Raw genomic sequence first — 16319 nt, 5'->3', positions numbered from 1 at the left:
AGAGGAGGCGAGAGAGTGCTGTATGGAACAGAAGTGATCCTAACCTACAGATGGCAGAAGACTCCCTCTAAAATCCAATCTTTGATTAAATGTACCTTAGGGGGGACTATACATAGACAAATTGGACGCTCTCCCACTTTTAATGAAGTGCTGGAATGGACTGATTATGATAATGCAACACACAGACTGATGCATAGGTTGCGCTGCGAATATGTCAACATAATAAACAACTTTATGCATTACATGCATGCATGCGTTTAGAAAAAAAAGTGCTAAGTCATTAAACACCAAATAACGTTCACTCGAATAAGGCGTTCTTGCATTTGCTGCATTGCAAACGTGTAATACGCACGCGTTTGACGACTACTTGCAAAACGCATTTACACACTGTAACACAACGCAATTTTGGTTTGTATAGTGCGCGCGATATTTAAGAGTAAGATTTTCTTATCATCAACTTTTTAAACTATAGTTTAAATTAAAACCATATTTGTCAACTATTTTTATGCAATTTAATTAATTTTGCTTTATTTCTAACGATTAATGATCGTTTATTTTGTAGAGCACGGATATTTCACTGAACCATATAGGCTATGCATCATTTAATTGGTGCATTTGGCAACCCATTTGTTTTCTTTCATATACATTTTAGACACTGTATGTACTGATCAATGACGATGCACAGATATCGCCGGATGCATTTTTTTTTTATAAACACCTCCGTTTTGGCTGATCGACATAAAAAAAGAGTAATGCGCGTGCATTGGACAACTCTTTGTGAAATGCAACGTGCATGCGCTTATTAGAGATGCATTGAAATCAGCACGCGCCGCTCTGTAAGTGAGGAGGAGAGTCATACGAGGAGTACAGAGAATACTTTGTGCCCCTGTTGGCGAGATGGTTGAGTCCTCGTCAAGGTTGCTGCTGTTGGTCTCCTCATAGATTCAGCGCTGACTGACTCCAGCGATCAGTCTCCTCTCCAGCGCGAGGATTATCCGTTGCTGCCGGACACTTGAGAGACTATGAAAGCAGCTGATAATGAGGGATGGCGAGGATTTCTAGTGCTTTCACATAGAGGATGTATCAGATGCGCTCACGGCACCACGATGACGATTAAAACTGGATTTATCATTGGGAATATAGTGTTCTGCTGTATACTGACGTGCGTGCAGGGTAAGTGCTGCTGTCGGTGGGTTTGAGAGGCTGTGGAGAGGCTGCAGGTGTCTGGATGAGATGGGGAAAAAACGCTAAAACAGGCTGGAGTTCACAGAGGAGCAGTTATGCCTGTGTAATGCAGAGCATACGTGCGTTTTTATCCCTCCGCAACTATCATACGCAAAAAGCCTTTTTACGCGCTCCATAGTCGAGACTTCTCAGGATAATGAAAGGGGAAAATCACATTTCGGGGGTTCAGTTGCAACGCGAGCGATTCCATCGCATAGGCTCTCATTAGATTTGCTGTTCCCTCATCACAGATACTGTAAGGAAGTGAACAAAACTATGCAGACGTATGTTTAAGATTCTATCTATCTATCTATCTATCTATCTATCTATCTATCTATCTATCTATCTATCTATCTATCTATCTATCTATCTATCTATCTATCTATCTATCTATCTATCTATCTATCTATCTATCTATCTATCTATCTATCTAGTACAGCTTTGAAGTGAACAGCACTGCTTAAAATTCTCTCTTTCTCTCGCTCTAGACCTCTCTCCCTCCCTCAAGATCCTTTTACATTGTGTAGCATTTTTGCATTGGAAATTTATTAATGTTTATTGTGTGGCAGAAATATGTTTGAAGACATGTTTCAACGAAAAATATCTGTACTTTTAAATTGTTTTTCAGTACTTTTGCAGTATTTTAATAGGCATACAGTACATAGTTGAAGTCAGAATTATTAGCCCCCCCATTTGATTTTTTTTTTCTTTTTTGAATATTTCATAAATGATGTTTAACAGAGCAATGAAATTTTCACAGTATGTCTGATAATATTTTTTCTTTTGGAGAAAGTCGAATATGTTTTATTTCAGCTGTAATAAAAGCTGTTTTTAATTTTTTTTAAAAACATTTTAAGATCAAAATCATTAGCCTCTTTAAGCTATATATTTTTTGATAGTCTACAGAACAAATCATAGATATACAATAACTTGCCTAATTACCTTAACTTGCCTAAATGTCACTTTAAGCTGTATAGAAGCGTCTTGAAAAATATCTAGTAAAATATTATTTACTGTTATCATGGCAAAGATAAAATAAATCAGTTGTTAGAGATGTGCTATTAAAAATATTATGTGTAGATGTGCTAAAAAAAAAACTTGTCTCCATTAAACAGAAATTGGGGAAAAAAATAATCAGGGGGGCAAATAATTCGGGGTGGGGTGGGGTAATAATTCAGGGGGGGGGGGGGCTAATAGTTCTGACTTCAACTGTAAATAATCAAATTTTGTTAATTGTTTTTGGCCGACATTATTTTCTTTTATTCTGCTGCATGTTTGTTGGTTTGTTTGTGAATTTTACAGCATCACATATTTCTGAATGTTCAGACTGATTGGTATATTATAAGCCTATATATTGGACAAAAATAACAAACTATAATATGCATATCAGAAATCGGTATAGCGTAAACATTTCATTTTACAGTGTAGCAAGAGGGACAGAGAGTGAGAGAGTTAGCTGCAATCTAGGTAGGTGGATGAATTGACAGATATGCGTGGATAGATTTGTCAAACTGTTTGCGTTTTCATTTTAGGTATGAGTTGTTGTATTTGCACATCTAAATCTTTCATCTTCCCCCGTTGTCTCTCATTTGCTCTGATACTGTTATTCTCTCCCATACTGTAGGTCTTATTAATCTTTTTAATGAAGTGCACAGTTCAGGATTTCTGCAGGGCTTTACTTTAATGAAAAGCACAGGTTGCAAAGGTCTTGTATTACTGAACAGCAAGCATGATTGATGGTTATTCATATTATTCCGCAATATAATAACTACCTAGCATATAAAAAGTGAGAACTAAATAATGTGCATCAAGTAGCATGGCATCCTGGTGTATTGTGATGGAAATAATGAACATTGCCATCGCATTCTGAGCAATTTATTTATTTATAACGCAAATCTGCTCTGTCTGGCTGCCTTGCTTTCGCATCTGACATGACTTGAAGCTGACTGGATGAGTAAAAAAATCCCCCACGCATGCTGTTCCGACCGTTTTTACTTTCAACAAACACCTTTCAACTCGTGCAGTGTTCCCTCGCATGCGTTAGTGCTTAGTGACTCAGTCTAATGGAAATCTAATGGAAATTATAGAATGAAGTTGTGCTGCCGCAGCATGACATTAACCTCCCTCGTATTCATTTTTAGCTTTCTTGCGCACATCGGTGTGCCAAACAACAGCGGTTCTTTGTGCATACTAAAATCCTCATTAGGTTTTTACATATTCTCCCTCCTTCCTAGTGCAGGTGAATGTCAGACGGTACTGGGACTCAGAATGCCATCAGAGAGAGAAAGCATGATCACTGCTGTATAGATTCATCAGGATGTCGCTTGGGTAAATAACGTGGCCCTTTTCATAAATGCAAATATTTAGTGGCTTTCTTCTATCAACAGTGCTCCAGCGATGAGACAAGGCCGCGGGTATTGCAGTCGCCGCTTTGAAGTTATTTCTCATATAATGTCCTTGGCCAAACAAACAGCGCTGCACTGCCTTCAAGGCTCTCTTGATGCATTTTTAATAAGCGGCGCTTACAAAATTGGGCGGTGCGTTGAATGGCGAGGCCAACGAAATAACTTTTCATCTCATTTGGAATTTGATCAGGGGTCCCACTCTGTTGGTCTGGTCCTTTTAACAGTTTGCTTTGGTGAGTGTCTGCATGGTGCTTTCATATCTACGGCACATGGAGGATGTACTTGATATCCAGTGAAGATCCTCGGAATAGAAAAGCTCGAGTGCAAAGAAATCTCAGATGTCTGAGTGCAGGATTTTGTACTGTATCTGGGCAAATTTGAGCATGGATTGAGTTCTTAGGGTGACATTTAGGCTTTTGGAAGGTTCGTCTTTGAAGAATAATTGAGTTTCTGAGTTATTATTTATTTATTTAGTAAGATTTTTTTTTTCTTTTTTTGAAAGAAATTCATTATTTTGTTCAGCGCTGATGCATGAAATTGATCAAAAGTGGGATTTGTGATCTTGTAAATTATTTCCATTTGAAATAAATGCTGCTCTATTGAAGTTTCCAGTCATCAAAGAGTTCAAAAACAAAGTTTTCATTTTAATTTATTGTATTGTTAAATTTTTATGATTTATTTATACTCTATTTTCAATGAACGTCTGAGGTTAGTAATGATTTGTAAGGTTTGCACTTTTGTTTTGCAAAAAATATCTCAAAACGCAAAAGAAGATATTTTGAAGAATGTCAGAAAATGGTAGCCATTGATTACCATACACTCTCTGAAAAAATGGTACAATGTTGTACCAAAGAAGGTACAAACCCTTGTCCCTGGGGCAGTAAATTTTTCATTCATTCATTTTCTTGTCAGCTTAGTCCCTTTATTAATCTGGGGTCACCACAGTGGAATGAACCGCCAACTTATCCAGCAAGTTTTTACGCAGCGGATGCCCTTTAGCCTACCCAATTCACCTGTACTGCATGTCTTTGGACTGTGGGGGAAACCGGAGCAACCGGAGGAAACCCACGCGAAGGCAGGGAGAACATGCAAACTCCACACAGAAATGGCAATTGAGCCGATGTTCGACCCATCGACCTTCTTGCTGTGAGGTGACAGCACTACCTACTGCGCCAGTACTTTTTTATGGAACAAAATTGTACCTTAAGACAGTGTTTCTCAACTGGTGCATTTTGAGATGGTTGCGGAGTGTGTGATCAAAAGTTTAATTTTTAACTTATTTTGCTAATGTCGACTTTTATTTTGAAATGCGCGTGCGACAACCGTACCGTTTGACATGAAATTTCAGCAGAAGACTGAACCTCAAAATGTAAAGCGTGGATTTACATGTATTGACGAAAAAAAAAGGACTTCAAACCTCAGTATGTTATATGTATTGAGGTGCTCTCACAAGAGTACATGAAACCTTTCACATTAAAACGACATTTAGAAACCAAACATCCCAGTTGCAAGGACAAAACTATGGACTATTTTCAAAAATGACTTCAATAGCTGAGGGCATCACAAAAGTGCCAAATATATAACTGGTGATTATTATAAAAATGATTATGATTATTTTAATCATTTAACTTTAATTTGCTGGTTTGTTCTGTTCAACTGGATCATTGTTAATGTTATTAACAGTTCAGTTTAGGTAATGGTAACTTAACTTTTCCACACCCTAACCACTGTTTACAGTATTTGCTGTTTTTACTGTGTAATATTTCTATAATTTGATACATTTTGTCAAATGACAGCAGTAACATTTTGCTTATTTGTAAGTCTTGGTGATTTTCTTATGATTTATTTGTCACTACTTGTGTATGTTAACAAATAAATACAAATGAATTATAATTCCTAAAATCTATATTATAGTTCCTAAAAATTGGCCAAACCAGTTGAGATCCACTGCCTTAAGACAAAGAAACAAATTTGTACCACTGCAGTTTGCATCTTTAAGGGCTTGATTTGTACCACGGGAAACCAAAATGTACCTTTGGTTTTTAAAACCTGCAGAGATAGTATTATGCCTTCATCAAAGGTACAAATCTGACTCATGAAAGTACCATTACAGTGACAAGACACTTTGTACCTTAACAGTGTCAAATGTGTTCCTTTAAGAACTATTTAAAGGCATTTTGCTTTATCCAAAATGTGTCGATTTATTTTCAGTAAATATAAAACATCAAATACATTTTTAAACAGTTTCATTTTGTGTAAATGAACCTTTTCCATTTACAACAATGAATGAAAGCTACTTTAGCACAAATCAAAAGATAAAATTTTTGTTCAACATTTCACAACACTTCACCAAAATGTTACAGAAATACGTGGAAATTATTCATAAAAATCACTTTGCCTTTCCAGTAATATTTATTTTCATAGATATTATAATAAAGAAGCATTCGTCCAACACTTACGTTCCGTGTTTTATGAGAACAATTGTGCACCTTCAGTTCAATTATACCTTAAAAGGTAGAAAACAGTATCATATGAGGTCTTTTCTGTACCATATAAAGTACAACTTTTACAAAGGTACAAAACAAAATTTGTACCACCTTTTTTCTGTTAGTGTAGTATATATTTATTTTTAGCTGATTCAAACGTTGTCCTCGATTATATGGGCATTATCAGTGGTTATCAGCAGATAGATATGAGCCAGTAGGGGCCTTCTGTGCCTACCTGAAGGCTCAGAAGGCTGTTATCATCCATCCACATGGTTTATCAGCTATAGATCACAATTTTAAACTACAATAACATTACATAACTGCAACATTTCATCAGTCCTCTCAACAACAACAATCACATGCTTCCAATACCACCCTATTTATAATGCTTTTTGCACATGCAGAACGTGCACAATAGGAAAATGCCATTTTTCCACAGCTCTGTAGTTTACCTAATATAGCTTTACAGATAAAAATGTACCAGTGCTGTTTTCTGCTTACTGCTAGTGATGTCCAGTCCACCATCTCATATAATATGCAATGATGAGTATGGGATTTTACATTTGTAATAGGACATGGTGAAGCATTAAATACCGAAGCATTATATAGTTCAGTTCAATTTATCTTTATTTCTATATAGAGCGTTTACAATGTAGATTGTGTCAAAACAATCTAACATAGAAGTTCTAGTACATTGAAAATGTGTCAGTCAGTTTTCAGAGCAGAAGTTCAGTTTAGTTCAGTTCAGAGGGGTTTAATTTTCACTGCTGAATGTCCAAACAATGAAGAGCAAATCCATCGATGCGCAGCTCCACAAGTCCCAACCAAGTAAGCTAGTCATGACAGTGGCGAGGAACAAACCAAATGACAAAGTGAAGTGAAAAACTTGGGCACAACCATTTCTCCTCCGGCCAAACTTATAGTGAACAACAATTAAATAGTTAAATAGAGTTACAGTGAATAGGATTGACTGACTGATTGATTGATTTGTTGTTCAAAGGTTTGAGGCAGTAAGAAGTGACAGTAATGACACATTAAAAATAGATTTGTATTTCTAGTAAATGCTGTTGTTGTGTGGATGGCGGTTTAGAAATTTACATTTAGTTTTGTGTTTTCGATTTACCACCGAGCATCTGCATTGTGCTTTCATCTCTCAGTTGGAGGTCCTTGTGCAATAGTGCTTCGCTTTGTTGTTCAAATGAGCATATAGCTTAAAATTTGGGTTTCGGAATAGTTTAGTCATTATTTGCTCTATTTCCAAACCCATTTGCTGTTATTTTTTCCCCACCAAAGGGGCTTTTTTAAAAGACTCTTCAGGCAGATCTTGTTAACGAAAAGTTACTAATGATCAAAAAACAAATAAGTAGAACAAAACCCATTTTTGCTCTCTTCAGATCTCATTTAGACTGGCTTCAGATTTTAAAAAAGGCACACATTGTCATACTAGGATGTTCTTGACTTTAAAACTAACACTGGTTCTAGAAGTCCAGAAGGACATGCACAAAGGAGAATTACATGGGAGCTGCAATGCATGCAAGTATTTAGTGTGTTTGTCAAAGATGCACTCAGAGATGGCAAAAGTACACACATCCTTTACTCAAGTAGAAGTACAGATTCTCATGTTTAAAACGACTCTGGTAAAAGTTGAAATACTAACTACACTTTTGTACTCAAGTACAAGTTTGTAAATACAGTAAATTGAGATAATAACGGTCTAATATAATAAAATAATTGTGCTAAGCTAAAAGTGCTCCTGCTAGACTCAGAGATTGACTGAATGGAGAAAGAAAGGAAGGAAGGAAGGAAGGAAGGAAGGAAGGCAGGAAGGAAGGAAGGAAGGAAGGAAGGAAGGAAGGAAGGAAGGAAGGAAGAAAGAAAGACACACAGTAGGAAAGAAAGAAAGAAAGACACAAAGAAAAAGAAAGAAAGAAAGAAAGAAAGAAAGAAAGAAAGAAAGAAAGAAAGAAAGAAAGAAAGAAAGAAAGAAAGAAAGAAAGAAAGAAAGAAAGAAAGAGAAAGAAAGAAAGAAAGACACACATAGATGGATTCACATAACAGGCACCTAGTCTGTGTGAAGAGATGATACACTGTTTTATCAAGAAGTTGATTCACGTTACGTTGGATGATCCAACACTTTCATAGCAGTTACTAATTTATTGGTTTAGTAGCTAATCCATATGAGTTTGTATGATCTCATTTATGCAGTTTTGTACAATTTGCTTATCCCCAATGACGATTGTGCCACGTCTATGGCCTATGGCGGTCTCTTTTGACCGGGAACATCACAGGTGTAACAAGGTTGACTAAAACACTCAAAATTGAATGAAAGTGATGATTATCACTTTTATATGTTCAAATGCATAGTGTGGAGGATATCATAAGGCCTTGAGGCAATCAAATATAAAACACAATATTTATTTCAGTTTGTTGTTTTAGAGCTAAAATGTATATTTATTGAGTTTTATATATGGGTAATGCACTCCCACAGATTTGGAATAATGGAAGAGTGACAACCGCAAGTATAAATTTACATGCAGTGTGTTTGCAACCAAACTGAACTGCTCCTGAATGATGCATTTTTTGCTCTCCTGTACGTGCATAACAATAACCAAAATGCACCGAGCAAGAAATTACAGGGAAAGAGATTCCAACCTTGGCTCATTCATATTGCCAGAACAGCAAAGATGAAAAAAGTCTTCTCTACACACACTGATCTAAAATTTAACCTGCACTGTAAAAATATCTGCAGTGTAAAACCCAACAGTCAACTTTATCAAATAAAATGAGTGTAGTTAACTCAAAAATGACAAAAAATTAATTCCACTCATTTGAAAAGAGTTTTGAACTCAGTGTTGAAGGTAATGTGTTAATTAAATACCTCATTACTTCAACTTAAATGAAGTTCACAGTACTCATATAGATTAGTTTCTTTTTAAATCAAACAGTTTGTAGCAATCGGTTTCCTCAAATGGTTTGAGTTGCCTTAACTTATTGGGTTTCACAGTACTCAGTTGGTTCTAGCCATTTATTATTATTATTATTATTATTATTATTATTATTATTATTATTATTATTATTACTATTATTGTTATTATTATTAATAATACTACCTTTAATTTATGGGCACCTTTCAGAGCACTCAAGGACACCTTACAGTATGTCACAGGCACATTATAAAAACAAGACAGAAGAGTAATAAAACATAGTATTAATCCATAAAGTCATTAAAAGCAATCCTGAACAGAAAGGTTTTAACCTGGAACCTAAAATTGGAGATGGAGTCCACCTGACAAATATCTAACGGCAGGGAATTCCATAACTGTGGTGCTATGCAGCTAAAAGCCCTGCCACCAAATGTTTTCATCTTAAAATTTGGAACTAACAATAGTTCAGCCGCAGAAGATCTCATTGAGTGCAGAGGAGTGTACCAGTGAAGAAGATCAGAGAGATTATCGGGTGCCAGGTTGTGAAGAGCTTTTTAAGTTAATAAAATAATTTTATATTGTATAGGATAAAAACAGGAAGCCAATGCAAGTGAAAGAGAATTGGAGTTATGTGTTCAGAAGCACGCGAGCGGGTTTTTATTTATTGGGTTTTACTGTGCTCAAATTGCTTCATTTACTCAAATGGATTAAGTTTACAGTACTCATCAAGATTTATTGTTGAACTTAATTGGTTTGTTGCAATCTGCTTCCTCAAATAGTTTGAGTTACCCTAACCTTTTGGGTTTTATAGTGTTAATTCACAGGTTCTGTATTTAGTGTTTTCCGCTTATTAATGGTTGTGAATTGCATTAAGGGATGTTGATCTCTGCTCTGTGGAATTTTGATGCTGAAAATTCAACTCTACAGTTTACCAAAGTGACTTTTATTGACATTTTAGTACTTTAAAATAATATTAATGTATAAGAAATAATATTTAGAGATATAAGTCTGTAAAATAACAAAAAACATGCACTGGTAGTTTATTACAAGGTTTTTGTTGCATAAAATATAAGACCAACCCAAACAATATATCACTTTAAACTATTAAAAATGTTAATCAATGTCCCTTTTTCATACTTTTCAAGGTTATTAGATATATCAAGGTCCACTAATGCAATTCCAAAGCATAAATGATTGGGAAAAAAAATAAAATAATTACAAAATATGAAAAGCCTATAATTTATGGAGTTTGCCCATTTAAATGTGATTGCCACAAAATGTAACATGGCCATATTAAACTATCCAAGTGTTCAGACATTTGTGATTTGATTTATATTTATTGTGAGTGTATTATCCATACACAGCCTTAACCCAATTATTCTTAAACCAACAATGCATGCGATTGTGTAAACATGTTAACCACTTTTCCTCTGCTGGAGTACAGTCATAAGCTCCTTAAACACAAACCGATCATCACAGCTACATTTCGCCCCACATGCAAATGCTTTAAGCTGATTTTTGACAGTTTATTGAAGTGCGCATATGTGACAGTAACATGTCATTACTGCAGATTTAAGCACATCCAGACAGAGGCAACAGTTTCAAGTTAGGGAGGAGGAAGTCTACTGCAGACTCTCTCTTGATCTCTTGCGACAGAAGTTGAAACGCTATATTCAAAATTCTAAAGAGCATGGTATATGAGCCGTAAGTTGCAATACTCTTCAGTTTTAATGATTTGTTTATCATGACATTCAGCATAACAAATGAAATGCTCAGATTTAGATGCACGTTATGTTTCACATTGGGGAAAGTATTTATTTATTAATGAAGTCTTGTAAATACAGATTTATTGCATTGTCAGACTATTGCATTGCATGTAATCAGGGAGGAGAGTTTTTTTTCAATATTCAGTCTTTTATTTACTTTAACATTCAGTCATTTAGCTTTTGACACTTTTGTCCAAGGGGACTTACAATTGAAGAGGCATTCAGTGACTCAACAAGAAAAGGCAATACACACAAGAAGTGTTAATTATACAAAGGCTAGAGTAAGGAGTTGATTATTATTATTTTTTTTATAGAGAGAAGAGTTTCAACAGATGGTTTATCAAGCCCACTCACTTGTGTGAAGTGCACTTCCTAAATCAGGGATGTCAAACTCATTTTAGCTCAGTGGCCACATGGAGGAAAATCTATTCCCAAGCAGGCCGGACCAATAAAATCATGGTATATATAAAAACAACAACTTCAGATTGTTTTCTTTGTTTTAATATGATCAACGTAAAACATAAAGCTGGAGCGTGAGGACAACACAATCTCACAGAATTTTTTTACTTTTTAATTTAGTTGCTAATTCAAATGGATTTATACAATCTCATTGGTACAATTTAGCACAAGTTGCTTGACCTCCGACGATAGTTGGGTTTAGGGGTGTGGGTGCCACACCTCTTTTTTTTATATCCTACATTTTTGTACGACTGAACTTGTACGAATTAGCCACAAAACTGACAAAATGTGAAATAGTTACATTTCCTTGTGAGAACATCTTAATGTGGTATGGTAAGGCATAGATGTGGTCTTTCTCTCTGAGAAGGTTTTAACATTTTTCCACTTTGGGCCCACTTCTTTCTCTGAATAATTTTTGTAGACCCACCTGAAAAATATCTTTTCTCAAAAATAATCGTATGAAATGCTCATTTAAACCTTTATTTATTGTAAATATATGTATTATATATCTACGTGTGTGTGTGTGTGTGTGTGTGTGTGTGTGTGTGTGTGTGTGTGTGTGTGTGTGTGTGTGTGTGTGCGTGTGTGCGTGTGCTTGTGTGTGCATATATATATACATATACAGTTGAAGTCAGAATTATTAGCCCTCTTTAAATGTTTTTCTTTTTTTTTATATTTTCCAAATTATGTGTAACAGAGCAAGGAAACTTTTACTGTGTATCTGATAATATTTTTTCTTTTGGAAAAAGTCTTATTTGTTTTATTTCGGCTAGAATAAAAGCCGCTATTAATTTTTTAAACACCATTTTAGGGACAAAATTATTAGCCCCTTCAAGATATTTTTTTCTCGAAAATCTACAGAACAAACCATCATTATACAATAACTTGCCTAATTACCCTAACCTGCCTTGTTAACCTATTTAACTTAGTTAAGCCTTTAAATGCCACTTTAAGCTGTATAGAAGTCTCTTGAAAAAATATCTAGTCAAATATTATTTACTGTCATATTGGCAAAGATAAAATAAATCAGTTATTAGAAATGAGTTATTAAAATTATTATGTTTAGAAATGTGTTGAACAAATCTTCTCTCCGTTAAAAAAAACAGAAATTAGGAAAAAAAATAAACAAGCGGTCTAATAATTTAGGGGAGCTAATAATTCTGACTTTAACTGTGTGTGTGTGTGTGTGTGTGTGTGTGTGTGTGTGTGTGTGTGTGTGTGTGTGTGTGTGTATATACATAAAATACATTTGTTGAGCCTTCTATTATTTTTTAATTATCAGCATTTAAAAAAAAAATATTTACAGTTAAAGTTTTGAAAAAACATATATCTGCAGGATTCCCATAGGATGTATTAAAGACCCAAACTCCCATGATTCCACACTCAGTCATCAAACTATACTTTTTTGCCATAAATAAACGCCATCTAGTGGCCAAAATGATATAACATGCCTTTAAAATGTTCTTCACACTAAGAAAAATAAGAAACTTCTTAATTAAGGGTCAATACATGATGTAATAATCATGTATTTATGTTCAGCATCAAGTAGAAATATCTTCAAATAGGCTAATATATTGGCCTGCTCATATTTTTTAGATAATGAAGATGCTTTTATTTAACTGGAGATTGACTGTGGAGGATGTGATGCATTCAGATGTTATGCATGCCGTTTCTCCACTGCTCATCAATACTGTAATTGCATGTTCTGAAGCAAACTGACGTTTGTTTTGAGCAGAAGCACAAGATGCTGCAGCATTTTCAAGAGCCCATTATGCCGTTACTGTAAACGAATGTTTATGAAAAGCTTTTCTCAATCATTTAATTGATCCCTTTAACTATGAACAAGCCCAGAGGGAAGAGATATTCCTCAGATCTTTTATAACTCAGGAGATCTAATTGAGTTCTCAAGTATCAAATCTGGATGATTTTTTCATTTAGTTCTTTTAAAAATGAATGCCAAGATATAAAAGATTGTGAAAAGCAGTTCACTTAGTTTTGGAAGAATTAGAGGAATCTTAAAAGGTCTGGACTGCAGGATTTGGCAGATTTGAGTGCATTAGAGACACTGTGGAGACATTTAAAAAAAATTTATAAGAATTTAAAACATTTGTACACTGCAAAAAATGCTTTACTTACTTAGATTTTTTGTCTTGTTTCTAGTCCAAATATCTACAAATTCTTAAATCAAGAAGCATTTTCTAGAGAAGCAAAACATATTGTCTTGTTTTAAGAAATAATATGCCAAAATGAAGTGAGTTTTTCCTTAAATCAAGTAAAATAATCTGCCAATGGGGTAAGCAAAATAATCTTGTTTTTTGATTTGTAATAAGATTATTTAGAGATTATTTAGCTTGATTTAAGGAAAAACTCACTTCATTTTGGCATATTATTTCTTAAAACAAGACAATATGCTTTGCTTGTCTAAAAAATACTTCTTGATTTAAGAACTTTTAAATATTTGTACTAGAAACAAGACAAAAAAGCTAAGTAAGAAAAGCATTTTTTGCAGTGTATTATAAGAAATAATTGGAGTTCTGAGTAATTCTACAGATTTTTTCCTAAAAAATGTGGTTTCAGAAGAATGCATTCAGTCAAACTGAACAAAAGTGAGATCAAACAAAACAGTGACTACGTTTGGATAGACATCAGTAATCAAGCTATTTGCCTTAATCTGAATTAGACAATAATATGATTACGGTGTTTACGTGAGTTGCTTTTTGAATGTTCCTTTCATGATACAGTTTTACATGTCATAGCACATAGATCAATTAACGTCATTGCGTGACTACGCTATCCACATTTCCTATGGAGTTTCGGGTGCACATCAAGGGTTTCATTTTTAATTTGTCGACTTTAACTGCAGTTTGGGACTTTCACTTTCATTCAAGAACATTTCATGCATGCCTCCTGTGACAAACGAGATATTGGATGCAAGTGGGAACTGCTGGAAGAGTGTAGTTTTATTGGAATTTGATACAGCACATCGTACGAAAAAAAAATCACGATCGCGATGTGTATGTCTGTGGTCCTTCATTGACTTATGTTCTATACTGTACATTATGGACCCTATCATACACCCGGCGCAGTGTGGCGCAAGACGCGGCGCAATAGTCTTTTGGTAGTTTCAGCTTGGCGCAAGAGTCGTTTTGAGGCGTTGCGCTACGCTGTTTAAATAGCAAATGCATTAGCGCTCATTTGTGCGCCCATAGGCGTTCTGGTCTAAAAAGGAAGGCGTTCTGAGGCGCATTGCTGGCGCGTTGCTATTTTGAGAAACTATAATAGATTTTACATTAGACCAAAACATACCCTGTCTAAACTCCAGCGCAGAGTTGCGCCTCGCTTACACACTGCTTAATACGCACAAGAGAGCAATAGGCAAATATCTTTACATATGAAAAAATTTAAATATTAAGGATATATATAGGATATAATAAGAATAGATATAGGATATAAATATAAAGGATTAAAATATTACAAAAAATACTATTTTCTAGCCCACATAAATATGAAAAACCACTGCTTTTAAGTCTTCTTCATCTCGGGAGGCTTTTTCAGTTAATTCATAACAATTTGCTTTTGTATAATGATATTATTATTAGCAGTATTATTTATTATATCCATATTTATATTTGTTTTATTAAAAACAAGCTTAGATTTGCCCACCTGTCAGGTTTTAGACCATATGGGGCACAGCATGTGTATTTGGAAATAACTTAGTATTTTGACCACACTTGGTCATTATTGTTCATTTATTCGTTTGCTAGAAATTAGAACTGAATTTAGAAATAGTTTTGAAACGAATATTTGCGCTTAACAAACTAAAATAATTATTTATAGGCTAATTGATGTCTGTGCGTAAAGGTTTCCCTATCCAAGAGCGAATGTGAAAGTAGTTCCATTATCTCTCATTCTCACGCAGTAGATGCTCTGTTTAACAGCTTTCTCTTAAAAAACTGTCAACTGTTAACTGTTTGCTAGTGAAATGCTCATTTTTTTCCACTTAGACTTACTTTGCGTCCTGTAAATAGCAAATGCGCTCTTGGCGCGATGCAGCTGGCTCTTAAAGGTAATGGGAGATGAGACTCTAATTGGTTTATTCTCAAAACACACCTATAACTCATAAAGAAAATAAACTCAACCCTTTTAGCCCATGCGCCTTGGCGCAAAGCAGATTTTCCCGTTCGTAAAAATTTGCAAAAATGCTTTCTGACACGCCCTGAAAGCGTTTGCATCCTGCGTTTTGCGCTCTGCGCATGGACCGTCAAAATAGAGCCCTATGTCTGTTAAGTGACAAGACTTTTGTCAAGCAAAGTCAGACCTTAAATAATTAAAAATCACGGCGTGATCATATTATATTATTGCTAAAATATAAAATAGAGGCCTACTTCTGATACCAAATGATCAGCTAGAAGTCAAGTTATTATTTGTTGTTTCTTAAACTTGAAACGGCGACAAGACTTTTGTCAGGTAGTGTATATTCATCAAGGCCAAACTTTCATATAAGGTCATTTTCAGCAGCAAATCTTCACTTTCACACATCAACTTCCTTTTTTATGTAGGTTTTAAATGTATTACTGTTTTGTTCTTCACAACATTCAGCCGCCAGCAGTTTGCCTTGAGCTAAACAGCCAGTAAGAAAGCATTCCATAAAACCTGATCCTAATATCCTTTAGTCAGCATCTCTCTCCAGCAGAATACTCTTAAAGATCACGTTTAAAAAAACAGCACGACCCCTGAGTGCAATAGACCAGCAAGCTGATCGGAAATTAATTTAATCAGTCAAGCAGATGACGCTTTAATTGACATTGTGATCCATCATCAACCTCTCCGTCCTTATCAAAGATAATTGACTTGAAATGTTGCTCAGATGTCAGACTGTCTTGTAGCTTATCCATTCGACTTTTCAAATATTTTGCCCAGTCATCTTTCATTTAGCTAATGAAGTATTAAGGTGTTGATAGATGGTTTCATACACTACACTGATCTGATCTGAGTTAGCTTGAGGTGAACTAGATTATTTACAGTACTGGGATATAATAAGTCTTGCAATGCTAC

The 16319-nt window shown here is 35.0% G+C and overlaps 1 protein-coding gene across 3 annotated transcripts in view; it reads left to right on the top strand.

The window, feature by feature from the left end:
• The first annotated feature begins 938 nt into the window (after nt 1–938).
• Nucleotides 939–16319, top strand: part of csmd3a (CUB and Sushi multiple domains 3a) — a 598216-nt gene continuing 582835 nt past the window's right edge. For all 3 annotated transcript variants that reach the window (XM_068214255.2, XM_068214256.2, XM_021467030.3), the window contains exon 1: nt 939–1173. In XM_068214255.2, the coding sequence (XP_068070356.1) occupies nt 1023–1173 (151 nt within the window). In that variant the 5' untranslated portion in view covers nt 939–1022. The remainder of the gene's footprint in view (nt 1174–16319) is intronic.

Source organism: Danio rerio, chromosome 16, assembly GCF_049306965.1.
Source record: "Danio rerio strain Tuebingen ecotype United States chromosome 16, GRCz12tu, whole genome shotgun sequence".
In the NCBI taxonomy this organism is placed as follows: domain Eukaryota; kingdom Metazoa; phylum Chordata; class Actinopteri; order Cypriniformes; family Danionidae; genus Danio; species Danio rerio.
Note: the sequence above shows the minus strand (reverse complement) of the source record. Positions and strands in the feature narration are given on the sequence as shown.